Source organism: Leptopilina heterotoma, unplaced genomic scaffold (genome assembly GCF_015476425.1).
Source record: "Leptopilina heterotoma isolate Lh14 unplaced genomic scaffold, ASM1547642v1 Lhet_61, whole genome shotgun sequence".
Classification (NCBI taxonomy): domain Eukaryota; kingdom Metazoa; phylum Arthropoda; class Insecta; order Hymenoptera; family Figitidae; genus Leptopilina; species Leptopilina heterotoma.
In genome coordinates this window covers 890,822-903,790 of record NW_025111142.1, presented here as the reverse complement: position 1 = coordinate 903,790, position 12,969 = coordinate 890,822, and the positions used below count along the sequence as shown (strand labels likewise).

The 12,969-nt window shown below is 24.4% G+C and overlaps 4 protein-coding genes across 5 annotated transcripts; 3 read left to right on the top strand and 1 right to left on the bottom strand.

The window, feature by feature from the left end:
• The first annotated feature begins 370 nt into the window (after nucleotides 1-370).
• LOC122509633 (speckle-type POZ protein-like) lies at nucleotides 371-2,385 on the top strand. Its single transcript, XM_043623832.1, has 2 exons — nucleotides 371-561; nucleotides 999-2,385. Exon 2 carries the CDS (start codon nucleotides 1,008-1,010, stop codon nucleotides 2,121-2,123), a length of 1,116 nt encoding a protein of 371 aa, XP_043479767.1. The 5' UTR covers nucleotides 371-561; nucleotides 999-1,007; the 3' UTR covers nucleotides 2,124-2,385.
• Nucleotides 2,386-4,524: 2,139 nt separating this feature from the next.
• On the top strand, nucleotides 4,525-7,203 carry LOC122509632 (speckle-type POZ protein B-like). Its single transcript, XM_043623831.1, has 2 exons — nucleotides 4,525-4,725; nucleotides 5,568-7,203. The coding sequence occupies exon 2, from the start codon at nucleotides 5,577-5,579 to the stop codon at nucleotides 6,690-6,692; it is 1,116 nt and encodes a 371-aa protein (XP_043479766.1). The 5' UTR covers nucleotides 4,525-4,725; nucleotides 5,568-5,576; the 3' UTR covers nucleotides 6,693-7,203.
• Nucleotides 7,204-8,495: 1,292 nt separating this feature from the next.
• On the bottom strand, nucleotides 8,496-10,779 carry LOC122509631 (speckle-type POZ protein B-like). 2 transcript variants are annotated; one of them, XM_043623829.1, is made up of 2 exons: nucleotides 10,704-10,779; nucleotides 8,496-9,774 (listed from the first exon to the last, which is right to left on the bottom strand). In XM_043623829.1, the coding sequence occupies exon 2, from the start codon at nucleotides 9,709-9,711 to the stop codon at nucleotides 8,668-8,670; it is 1,044 nt and encodes a 347-aa protein (XP_043479764.1). In that variant the 5' UTR covers nucleotides 9,712-9,774; nucleotides 10,704-10,779; the 3' UTR covers nucleotides 8,496-8,667. The 2 variants fall into 2 exon arrangements, with proteins under 2 accessions (XP_043479764.1, XP_043479765.1); XM_043623830.1 differs by having other exon boundaries at nucleotides 10,579-10,709.
• Nucleotides 10,780-10,838: 59 nt separating this feature from the next.
• LOC122509630 (speckle-type POZ protein B-like) lies at nucleotides 10,839-12,691 on the top strand. Its single transcript, XM_043623827.1, has 2 exons — nucleotides 10,839-10,966; nucleotides 11,251-12,691. The coding sequence occupies exon 2, from the start codon at nucleotides 11,260-11,262 to the stop codon at nucleotides 12,310-12,312; it is 1,053 nt and encodes a 350-aa protein (XP_043479762.1). The 5' UTR covers nucleotides 10,839-10,966; nucleotides 11,251-11,259; the 3' UTR covers nucleotides 12,313-12,691.
• Nucleotides 12,692-12,969: the final 278 nt, after the last annotated feature.

Genomic DNA, 12,969 nt, shown 5'->3' with positions numbered 1-12,969 from the left:
AGCCATTTTCACTGAATTTGTAAACTTGGGTCTTCAATAATTTTTGAAAATCAATTTTTCAAGAATCGCAAATTTTTAAAATAATTGAATTCTCATATATAATAAATCTTTAAGAGTAATTAGAAAAATGAGAAAAAAATTTTTTTTTTATTTTTCTTCTCTTTTTCAAAAGAAAAACATGATTTTGTATAAAAATTGCAATTTATATATAAAATAGAAAGTCCTCAAATTGTTTTTTTTTTTATGAATTTCTATGAATAGAATTTATAATAATTTCGTTAAAAACCAACAAAACATAAATATATGTTTAGTTCTGGTCCTTCGTCCAGGTGGCGCTATATGTTATCAGTTACTCAGTTATTGTCATTCCGCGTTGTTCCGCATCCGCAATTACATGGGGACTCGACCGATCTTGAATCGTCCTTTGTATTCTATATTTAATTAATAAATTCACTTATAGAAAAATTATAAAAATTTGAAAGAAAACAGTATTTGTTATATATTCTAAGAAATTAAATACGATAATACATTCTTATTTGATACATTAAGAGAAATTTACATGTAAGTAATTTTTATGCTTCTGAGAGTCTAATATATTTGAAAATAACAAATTGTACTGCATAATAATCAGAAAATAATATTAATTCTGAAACATTAAAATTACAGAATTTTACACTTTAGTAAAATTTATTGCCATCACTACTCGTTTATGATTATTATAATTTTTTGCTTTTCTAACGAGACAAACATAACCTACAAATAACGTAAACAAACTATACTCATAAAAATAATTAATATAAATTCTCTCAAGTATTTTTAAAAATAGAATTTTTATTTTAGCCGGAATATTTTCATAATATTAATTTAGTTTACATATTTTTAATTTCCGTATTTTTTTTGAAAATGTAAAATACCCAGTTTTACATATAATAATTAGTTTTTAAACTTTTAATTTCTCGTACGCTATATTAAAATAATTTAATATTTTTTTTTTTTAGGAAAAAAATATGAGTACGAATAATAATAGTATCAAATTTATTCCTACGTTTGTAAAAATGAATGAGACGAAGAGCCACACTTCAAAATTAAATTTCCATCATTATGAACTTAATTGGACAATACAAGATTTTGAATTCATTTGCAAGCACATTAAAACAATTGAATCACCTAAATTCACATCATCGGAAAGCTCAACCAATTGCCAATGGTTTCTAAAGCTGGAACTTACAGAATTAAAGGAAAACAGTGCAGACCAATTTTTATTTCATTTAAGAAACACCAAAAATATTAAAGCACGTATTAATGTTAAAATTTCATTTTTCGACAATCAATCGGACAGTCGATTAGTTCTATCTTTTGGATCAATATCCGTGCTGACTTCTCAATCTTATTCCTTTAAAATAAGTGTATCTGAATTATGTAAAAAATTCGGCAACGCTATACCAAGAAATGTGATTGTCAGATGCGAACTTAGTGTTTTTGATTCACTAACAACTGTTGAGGAAGAACCGCCAGTTAAACGGAGAAAATTGAACGATTTAATGGAAAATATTACAAGTTTACTCGGTAATGAAAATTTCAAAGATGTTACGTTCAAAGTAGAGGATAAGGAATTCACAGCCAACAAAACGATACTCGCCATTCGAAGTCCCGTCTTCGCTGCGATGTTCAACAGCAAAATGAGTGAAGAGCTAACGTCGATTGTTCAAATAAAGGACATAAAGCCGGAAATTTTTCAACAGATGCTGAATTTTGTCTACAATGTCGAAGTTGAAGACTTGGACAAAGTGGCACTGGAATTATTTTACGCGGCCGAAAAATACCAATTGGAAGAATTGAAGACTAATTGCATCAATTCTTTGTGCAAAAATCTGTCTGAAAAAACAGTTTTTGACACTTTGGAAATGGCCGATTTGTATTCACTCTCGGATTTAAAGTCCGAATGTCTAAAACTATTGTTCACAAAATGGGATGTAATTAGTGAGACAAAAGAGTTCAAAAATCTAATACAAAATCGACCGTATTTAACAGTTGAAATTGTGAACATGCGTAAAAAATTAGATAAACAAGAAAATGCAGAAAGTAACAAGTCTCTAAATTTGCCATTTGTTTTTCGTTGTTAAAATTTGTTTCTAATTTCTTAATATAATTATTCATCGTTGTTTTGAGTGTTATAAACACTATAATAAATAAATATTGTCAGGAATAAAAATCCAATAAATATTAAAACAAGAATTACTAACAACTCTTATTAAGTCTTCGTAGAATCAGAAATGTGATATTTCTTATTTAGTATTAATAGGACTAACGCATATTGATGTATTGTATTGTAAGTCAAATATAATTTTGTAAATTGTGTGAAATAAAAATCTATTTCTATTAAAATATGAGCTATTTTCATTGAACTTGTAAACTTGGGTCTTGGATAATTTTTTAAACGAAGAAAAAAATTTTCTTTCTTTCTTTTTTGCTATCTATATCATCTCTAGAATATTGGTTTAAAATTTTATGAGAAAATTTAGCATTACCCAAAAATATACAAACCTTTAAATCATGATTTTTCTGCAAAAAACAAATGTCAGAAAATTAACAAATATACCATTCGAAAGCTTATAATATTCAACGTTAAATGATATGCAATTAAAAATTTTAAAAACAAAATATTAATTTTAAAAAAGTAACAAAAAGTAGCTTTCAAACTAAAAAAATGTAGTTATGTAAAAAATCGCTCGATAAATGAACTATTTCAGACAATAATTTCTTTTTAAATAACTTAATTTTACAAGAACTATCATAAAATTTTGACTTAAATTATTTAGTAAATCATTTTTACAATTTTCGTAAATACTAGATTGATAAAAGAATTTTAGTTAAAAATACTAAAAAAAATTGAATTTCGGAAAAGTTACAAATAATTCTAGAAATTCAATTATTTTCAAAAGTAATAAAATTTTTCGCAAAAATTCAATTATATTCAAAAATTTAAAAAAATTCTTGTTAAAATTTCAATTATATCATTAAAAATAATAAAATTCTTCTCCAAAATTCAATTATGTTCCAAAATTAAAAAAAAAAAAAATTCTCGTAAAAATTTCAATTATCTTTATAAATAATACAATTCTTCTTCGAAATTCAATTACTTTTTAAAAACTTGAATAAAAATTCTTGGCAAAATTTCACAGGAATTCAATAATTTACAAAATTTTTCATAAATTTCTTCGAAATATAAATCAATTATTTTCATAAATAATAAAATTTTCACAGGAATTAAATTATTTAATATAAAAAATTTCAAAACATTTTTCAAAAAATATCAATTATTTAAAAAGAATTTTATAAAATTCGTCGCAAGAATTCAATAAATTATTTAAAGAAAATGTAACAAAGTTCTTTTCAAGAATTCTTAAACACTGCACAAAAATAATTCATTTCTTTTGAATAATTTTAGGTAAATTCAAATTTAAATAATTGAATTTTTTACAAATAATTTCTATTATTCATGAAATTAAAATTGAATTCTTACGGAGATTTTTTAAAAAAAAAAAATTTTTAAATAATTTAAATCTGTTTGGAAATTTTATGAAAATAGTATATATAGATAATTGAAAATCATTGAATTGCGAAAAGTTTTTAAAAATAATTAAATTTTACAAAGAATGTAATTAAAATTTTTAACAATAAAAATTGAATTCTTGTAAACGATTTTATTAGAATTTTTTTAATATAATTGCATTTTCAAGAAGAAATTTATTACTTTTAAAAATAATTGAATTCTTCCGATGAAATTTTTTATTTATGAAAATAGTTGAATATTGCAAAAAATTTTATAAAAATTCCTCAAAATAATTGAATTTTCGAGAATTCTAAAGAAGTTTAGAAAAATATATTTTTTTTTTAATAATTAATTTTTTCAAGAAATTGACATTAAAATTTTAAGAAAAATTACATTTTTTGAGTAATTCCCGTAAAATTGTATTAAAAATAATTGAATTCTTTATAAGAATTGTATAAACATTGCTTTAAATAATTAATTTTTTTTGAAATATAATAAATATTATGAAAATTTTATTTTAAATAATTGAATTCTTGTGAAAAAGTTTATTTGTGAATATATAATTGAATTTTTCGAGTAATTAATTTAAAGTAGTATTAAAAATAATTGAAATTCTTCGATGAGTTTTATTATTTATGAAAATAATTGAATTCTTGCTTAGAATTTTATTAAAAAGTTTTTTAAAAAATTGAATTTCTATGAAAAATATTATTATTAGTGAAAGTAATAAATTGAATTATTGTGAATAATAATAATTGTATAAAAATGTTGTTATATAATTAATTTTTTTTGTTGTTAATATGCTATTCTGAATTAATTTTAAAAATAATTAAATGAACATATGTTTATGTTTAGAAAATTCTAAAAATAATTAAGTTTATTAACGAAATTCAAAAAATTTCGCGCTTCGATAACTCGTTAATCGATATATCGAAAGCTAACGAGCGGCGGCGGCGACTCGGCGAGTCGCTTGTTCGTCGCTCGTCGGTTCGTAACTGTCATCTCAGAATTCTCAGACTGGAGCGATCTTGTTCTTTGTATTCTATTTAATTAATTATTATTCACTTATAGAAAAATTACAAAACCTTGAAAGAAAACAGTATTTATTATATATTCTAAGGAATATAATACGATAGTACATTCTTATTTGAAACATTAAGAGAAATTTACATGTAAGTAATTTTTATGCTTCTATGCGTCAATTCAGGTATATTTATTTGAAAATAATAAATTGTACAGCATAATAATCAAACAAAATTAATTCTGAAACATTAAAATTACTGAATTTTACACTTTAGTAAAATCTGTTTCCCTTAACTCGTTCATTATGATTATTATAATTTTTTGCTTTTCTGACAAGATCAACATAACCTATATATGGGGCATTCCAGGCTAAATCGAAAATCATTTTGCTTTTGAATCTCAAATTTTTTTTTAAACATTTTTTTTCTTTTAGAACTCTTTGAAATGACCTACCTTGATTTTTTTCAAATTTTTTCATAAAGCGGTTCAGGAGATACAGATTTTTGAAAAATGATGTAATTTTTTTTTTTAAATTCTTATAACTCGGTCAAAAATTTGATCAAATTGGACGTTTTTATAATAAAAAGTTTTGTTTTATTTAAAATATTTCAAATAAAAAAAAATTGTTAATTTAGTGCTAGTTTCTTAATACAAAAAATTTTGAAAAAAATTGATGGATTGATTTTGCAAAAGCAAAATGATTTCCGATTTGGATTGAAATACCCCATTATTATAATATACGTGTTTCGCTTATTTCTATAACGTAAACAGACAATTCATAAAAATAATTCTCTTAAGTAATTTAAAAACTAAATTTTTACTTCTGCGAAATATTTTGATAATATTAATTTAGTTAATATTTAGTTAATATTTTTAGTTACCGCATTTTTTTTTAATGTAAAATATCTAGTGTTTAACATATGACATTTAGTTATGTTAAACTCTTAATTTCTCGTACACTATATTAAAATAATTTAATATTTTTTTTTAGGAAAAAAATATGAGTACGAATAATAATATGAAATTTATTCCCACGTTTGTTAAAACAAGTGGGACGAAGAGCTACACTTCGAAATTCAAGTTTCAACATTATGAACTCAATTGGACAATAGAAGATTTTGAGTTGATTTGCAGAAGCGTCAAAAAAATTGAATCACCTAAATTCACATCAGAAAGTTTAACCAATTGCCAATGGTTTCTAGAGTTGGAACCTACATGTTTGACGGAAGACAATGAAAATAAATTTTTAATTCGTTTAAAAAACACCGAAAATAATAAAGCACGTGTTAATGCTAGAATTTCATTTTTCGACAATCAATCGGAAATTCGATTCATTCACTCTTTTGTAACAATGAGCGTGGTGAATTCTGAAATTCTTTTCTGGAAAATGAGTGGATCTGAATTATGTAAAAAGTTCGGCAAAGCTGTACCCAAAGATGTTCTTCTCAAATGCAAACTTAGTGTTTTTGATTCACTAACAACTGTTGAGGAAGAACCGCCAGTAAAGCGCAGAAAATTTAATGATTTAATGGAAAATATGACAAGTTTACTCAGCAATGAAAATTTCAAAGATGTTAGGTTCAAACTAGAGGATAAGGAATTCACAGCCCATAAGACGATACTCGCCATTCAAAGTCCCGTCTTCGCTGCGATGTTCAACAACAAAATGAGTGAAGAACTAACGTCGACTGTTGAAATAAAGGACATAAAGCCGGAAATATTTCAACAAATGCTGAATTTTGTCTACAATGTCGAAGTTGAAGACTTGGACAAAGTGGCACTGGAATTATTTTACGTGGCTGAAAAATACGAACTGAAGGATTTGAAGACTAATTGCATCGACAATTTACAAAAAAATCTATCTGCAAAAACAGTTATTAAAACTCTTGACATGGCCGATTTGTATTCACTCTCAGATTTAAAGTCCGAATGCCTAAAACTATTGTCAACGAAATGGGATGTAATTAGTAAGAGAAAAGAGTGGAAAAATCTTGTAAAAAATCGATCTTATTTAACAGTTGAAGTTGAAAACATGCGTCAAAAATTAAATAAAAAGGAAAATGTCGAAACGGAAAGTAACAAGTCTTTAAGTTTGTCTTTTGTTTTCCGTGATTAAAGTTTATTTTTTTAATTATTTAATAATTATTCGTCGCCGTTATTTAGTGTTATAAACACAAAAATATATAAATATTTTATTGAAATAAAAATCCAATAAATATTAGAACAAAAATTACTGTCAACTCTTAAGTCTTCGTGAAATCAAAAATGTGATATTTCTTTACGTATTAATGGTATTAATAATAATTGTTAAGTCTTGAAAATCGTAAAACGTAAATCGTAAATCGTACGATTTACATGAGAGTAAATGAAAGAAACATTTCTTTTCTATCTCACCAAGTAAAATTTACAATTTACATCTTGATTTTCATTGTACTTCGGCCCATTACTTTATAAATCGTTTTGTTTACTCTTTTTTAAATTAAGAGTTATTTAATACATATTGCTTAAATTAAAGAAATGTTTTCAAAAAAAGATTGTGATTTAAGTTAAAAGTTACTTAGTTGTCTTTTGTAAGTCAAATAAAATCTGTGAATTGTATAAGAAATAAAAAACTATTTCTATTGAAATATGAGTCATTTTCACTGAACTTGTAAACATGGGTCTTGAATAATTTTTTAAACTAATGTCTAGAAACTATATTTCAAAATATATTATTAAAAATTAATTAGTTAGAGAAAAATCTAAAATCGATATAAAAGTTGATTCAATTTTATTTTTAAAAATTCTAAATCACTTATAGGTATTTAAACTAATTTTTTTAAAAACGAAAAGAATTTGATTTTATATTTTATATGATAATATATATAAATAATATAAAAAAAAATATAAATTTTCAACAAATAGTTTTCAAACTGAATATAAAAGTAGTAAAAATGTAGCTATCGAAAAATTAAACTTCACGACAAAAAAAACTCGTTTTAGGCACTTTACAAAACTGATAAAAAATTCTATTTCATATTTTTTATTTTTCGGACTTTTTCCTGATTTTTATCGAAAATAATTTAATTCTTTCTTATTCTACGCTAATAAATTGAATTTTTGCAACGAATTTTATTATTCATGAAAGAATTTAAATATTTATAAAAATAATTTAATTCTTGCGAAGAATCTTATAAAAAATTTTTAAATAATTCATTTTTATTAATTTTTTTTTTAATAATTCATTTTTTCAATAATTCATTCTTTCGACTAATTTTCAGCAAATTCTATAATTTAAATAATTGAATTCCTAAGAAATTTTTATTATTCATGAAAAAAAATTGAATTCTTAACGGAGATTTTTATAAAAAAATTTTTAAATAATTGAAATCTGTTTGGAAATTTTATGAAAATTGTAAATATTAAAATTCATTGAATTGCGAAAAGTTTTTAAAAATAATTAAATTTTACAAAGAATTTAATTAAGATTTTTAACAATAATTGAATTCTTGCGAACAATTTTATTAGAATTTTTTAAAAATAATTGCATTTTCAAGAAGAAATTAATTATTACATACTTATTTTGAAAAATAATTGAATTTGTGCGATGAATTTTGTTATTTATTGAAAATAGTTGAATTTTGTAAAGAATTTTATAAAAATGCCTGAAAATAATTGAATTTTCGAAAATTCTAAAGAATTAAAAAAAACATTTTTTTAAAATTAATTAATTTTTTCGAGGAATTGACATTAAATTTTTAAGAATAATTACATTTTTTTGAGCAATTTCTCTAAAATTGTATTAAAAATAATTGAAATCCTGCGATGAATTTTATTATTTATCAAAATAATTGAATTAGTGGCTAAGAATTTTATTAAAATTTTCACAAATAATTGAATTCGTCAGAAAAATTTTATTTTTGTATGAAAATAATTTTATACAATAAAAATATTTATTTATTTCTTACAATAATTACAATGATAATTACTCTTGTTCTATAAATCTAAAATTTTATATCCTATACAATGTAGTTTTATTCTGTTGTGTTTATAACACAGAAAAGACGAAAATGAATAATTATTTTAAGTAATAGTATTTGTGGAAAAAAACATTATTCGACGAAAACAAAAGGCAAACTTAGAGACTTGTTATTTTCTGCATTTTCTTCTTTATCCATTTTTTTACGCATGTTTACAATTTCAATAACATAGTTTGGTCGATTTTGTATGAATTTTTTAAATTCCATTGTCTCACTAATTATAATCCATTCAGCTATCAATAGTTTTAGACATTCAGACTTTAATTCCAAGAGTGAATATAAATCGGCCATTTCAAGAGTATCAAAAACTGTTTTTGCAGATAGACATTTGTGTAAAGAATTAATGCAATTGGTCTTCAATTCCTCCAGTTGGTATTTTTCAGCCACGCAAAATAATTCCAGTGCCACTTCGTCAAGATCTTTAACTTCGACATTGTAGATAAAATTCAGCATTTGTTGAAAAATTTCCGGCTTTACGTCCTTTATTTCAACAATCGACGTTAGTTCTTCACTCATTTTGCTGTTGAACATCGCAGCGAAGACGGGACTTTGAATGGTGAGTATCGCTTTATGGGCTGTGAATTCCTTATCTCCTACTTTGAACCTAACATCTTTGAAATTTTCATCACTGAGTAAACTTGTCATATTTTCCATTAGATCGTTATTACACTTTCTTCGTTTAAATGGAGGTTCTTCCTCAACCGTTGACAGTGAATCAATAACACTGAGATTGCACTTAACCAGAACAACTTTTGATAAATTTTTGCCGAATATTTTAGAAAGTTCAGATCCACTCATTGACCAGGAAGTGTCTTTATCTATTGATATAGAGTGGATTAAAGATGCCTTAACTTCAGATTGAGAGTAGAATGAAATTATAGCATTAAGAAATTTTCCCTTATTTGTATTTTTTAAAAAAATGAAAAATTCTTCTGTATTGCTTTCAATCAATTTTGTGGGTTTAAATTCAAGAAACCACTGGCATTTGGATAAATCCTTTGATGGAAATTTCGGTGATTCTATTATTTTAACGCTGCTACAAATCAGTGGAAAATTTTCTATCGTCCAGTTAAGTTCATAATGATTAAATTTTATTTTTGACGTGTAATTGCTCATCTTGTTTCCTTTATCAAACGTGGTAAGTCGTGGTAAGTTATTTTCATTCACTTTTTTTTTTGTCTAAAAAAGAGAAAATACAATACAGCAATATTTTAAATTATTTTCAAAAAATATTTTACTAATTAAAATTTATTATTCTAAAATACTAGAGAATTGATCATTATTTTTAATAAATATATAGTAATTATTAATTTTTTTGGTATTGATATGTAATAGTAATTTAAATTGCGTATTTATAGGTTATGTTAAGCTTTTTATAAAATTGACACCAGTAAAAGAACAAATTGATTATTTATCACGATATTTTACAAATTATAACTTTTAGCACTATAAAAAAAATATTTTTTAGTTCCTTATTTCTTTAAAATATATAGTTTATGATAAAAATATAGATTCAATATGCAAGTTATTTCTGATAATTATTTTTTTAATTTTTTGGTGGGTTATGAATATGGCAAATGAATGAAGCATAAACGGAAAAAGGTTACAAAAGTTTCAGGTGCAATTAAATAATATTTCTGGGTGCATAATCAGGAAAATATGAATAATAGTAAGTTGCGAAATTGTTTCAGAATATTTGTAACGTTTTTCATATAATTTTTGTTATTTTTAGACACTGCGTATTAATATAAATTTGATATGTTCTTTCACTGAAAAATACAACTGTTCTTCTATACTGGTCAACATTCTTTCCCTGGTAAAATGGTCATTTTTCAATATTTGATTAAAATTTGATATTTTATGTCATATTTACAAAATTTGTATCATAGGCTTCAAATTCTTTAAAAATTTTGCTATTCGTTGCATATGTTTACAACGAAATTCAAGAATGTCAATTAAAAATAAAAAATATCGAAAGTATACCTTTCACTGGTGCCACTACCCTGTTTGATTTTTTTTTAAGTTTTGATTTGATAATACACAGTTTTTTAACAAGTTTAATTATCAAGTTACAAAAAACAATTATATTTTTAAGTCAAAAAACTTACATTTAAATAATATAAACTTCCTGGAACAAGCACCTGCCTAGAAATATTTATTTTTTATGCCTAGTAAACACTAGTAAAATTCCCTATGCTAATAAGTTATAGTGACTTTTGAATTTCTTTAAATTCCCTAAGTTACCATACTTTTATGTCAACTGCCCAACCCAACCCTGCTGAGTAAAATTTTCGGTGTCAGAAGTTTCTCTAAACGCATAAAAGACGCATTTGTTACATCTCATTTGACACAGAGAAGTTTACATTTAAATGTAAGTAAATTTTACAGTTTTAAAAAATTTGTTGTTCTAACTTACTATAATTAAACCTTGAAATAAAATTGTGTATCATCAAATCAAAACTTGTAGTGGGAAAATAAAATTATTACTAGGCAGCCATTTTTAAAGGTTTTTTCTTATTCGAATTTAAACTCTGATATAGTCGAAATCTTCCTTAATTATTAAACTCTTAAATTTCACACTAAAATGTACTTTTATTAAAGAAAGACTTTCAATTATTATTTTTATAACACTTTTATTTTCTTTTTTTTTTTTAGACAAAAATAATGGATGGAAATAATGTGAACATTATCTCGACGTTTGGTAAAGTAAACGAGACGAAGAATTACTTTTCAAACTTAAAATTTCATCATTATGAACTTAGGTGGACGATAGAAAATTTTGAACTGCTTTGCAAAAGCTTTACAACAATTGAATCACCGAAATTTCCATCAAAGGAAGAAACTAATTACCAGTGGTTTCTACAGTTGCAACCTACAGAACTAAAGCAAGAAAATGAAGATGAGTTTCACATTTATTTAAAAAATACCAATGATAGTGAAGCACGTTATACTGTTACAATTTTATTTTCCAACTATATAACACAACGAGGATTTAAAAGATCGCGTATAAGTAATTCTAATAGTATTCACTGGTCAATAACTGGATCTGAATTACGTAAAAGGTTCGGCAATGTTGCACTGAAAAATGTGCTTGTCATATGCAAACTTAAAGTTTTTGATTCACTCACAACGGTTGAGAAAGAACCGCTGATTAAACGCAGAAAGTGTAATAACGATCTAATGGAAAATATGACAAGTTTACTCGGTAATGAAAATTTCAAAGATGTTAGGTTCAAAGTAGAGGATAAGGAATTCACAGCCCACAAAGCGATACTTGTCATTCAAAGTCCAGTTTTCGCTGCTATGTTCAACAGTAAAATGAGTGAAGAACTAACGTCGATTGTTGAAATAAAGGACATAAAGCCGAAAACATTTCAACAAATGCTGAATTTTATCTACAATGTGGAAATAAAAGACTTGAACGAACTGGCACTAGAATTATTTCACGTGGCTTGGAGATACAAACTGGAGGAATTGATGGCTAATTGTATTTCTAAATTACTCGAAAATTTATCTTTAGAAACAGTTATCAAAACACTTGAAATGGCCGACTTCTATTCACTCTCGGATTTAAAGTCTAAATGCTTAAATTTCTTATTAAAAGAATGGGATGTAATTAAGGAGACAGAAGAATTGAAAAAACTAATAGAAGATGAACCATCCTTAGTAACTGAAGTTGTAAACATACCTAAAATGTTGATAAATAAGAAAATTTAGAAAGTACAATTCTTTACGTTTGCTCTGTTTTTTGTGATTAAACATTTTTTTTTTTTTACAAATATTACCAAATAATTATTCATCGCTGGTTTTAGTGGTGTGTAAACACAAAAATATATCTAAATATATACAAACTATAAATATCTAGTTTTAGAACTAGAATAGTTATTAAATCTTAAGTCCTTATAGGATCAGAAATATGAGATATTTCTTTTTGTATTAAACATTTTGTCCGCTTCTTTTTATTAATATAATTGTATTGCTTAAACTCGAAAAAATGTAAAAAAAAAGTGTTAGTGATTTAAGCTAGGTACTTAGTTGTTTTGTAAGTCAAATAAAATTTATAAATTGTAAGAAATAAAAAACTTTTTTATTGAAATATGAGCCATTTTCACTGAACTTGCAATCTTGAGTTTTAAAACACTTTTCCGAAAAATTAATTTTTTATTTTCATTTTGGAACATGTTTTTACAAATCGGTTAGATTCGGTATTGCGTTCAAATAACCGGTATTTCCCGAAAAAAAGATTTTTAAAAAAAAACCTGTTTAAATAATTTAAAAAAAAAACCTTAAACCGGGAATTCATAACCGGAAACCGGTTTCCAGAAATACAAAAAAAACCGTTTTACCGCACAGGCCTATACTATAATTCAACAA

Coding starts and splice junctions, on each gene's coding strand:
- LOC122509630 (XM_043623827.1), top strand. CDS start 11,260: ATGGATGGAAATAATGTGAACATTATCTCGACGTTTGGTAAAGTAAAC.
- LOC122509632 (XM_043623831.1), top strand. CDS start 5,577: ATGAGTACGAATAATAATATGAAATTTATTCCCACGTTTGTTAAAACA.
- LOC122509633 (XM_043623832.1), top strand. CDS start 1,008: ATGAGTACGAATAATAATAGTATCAAATTTATTCCTACGTTTGTAAAA.
- LOC122509631 (XM_043623829.1), bottom strand. CDS start 9,711: ATGAGCAATTACACGTCAAAAATAAAATTTAATCATTATGAACTTAAC.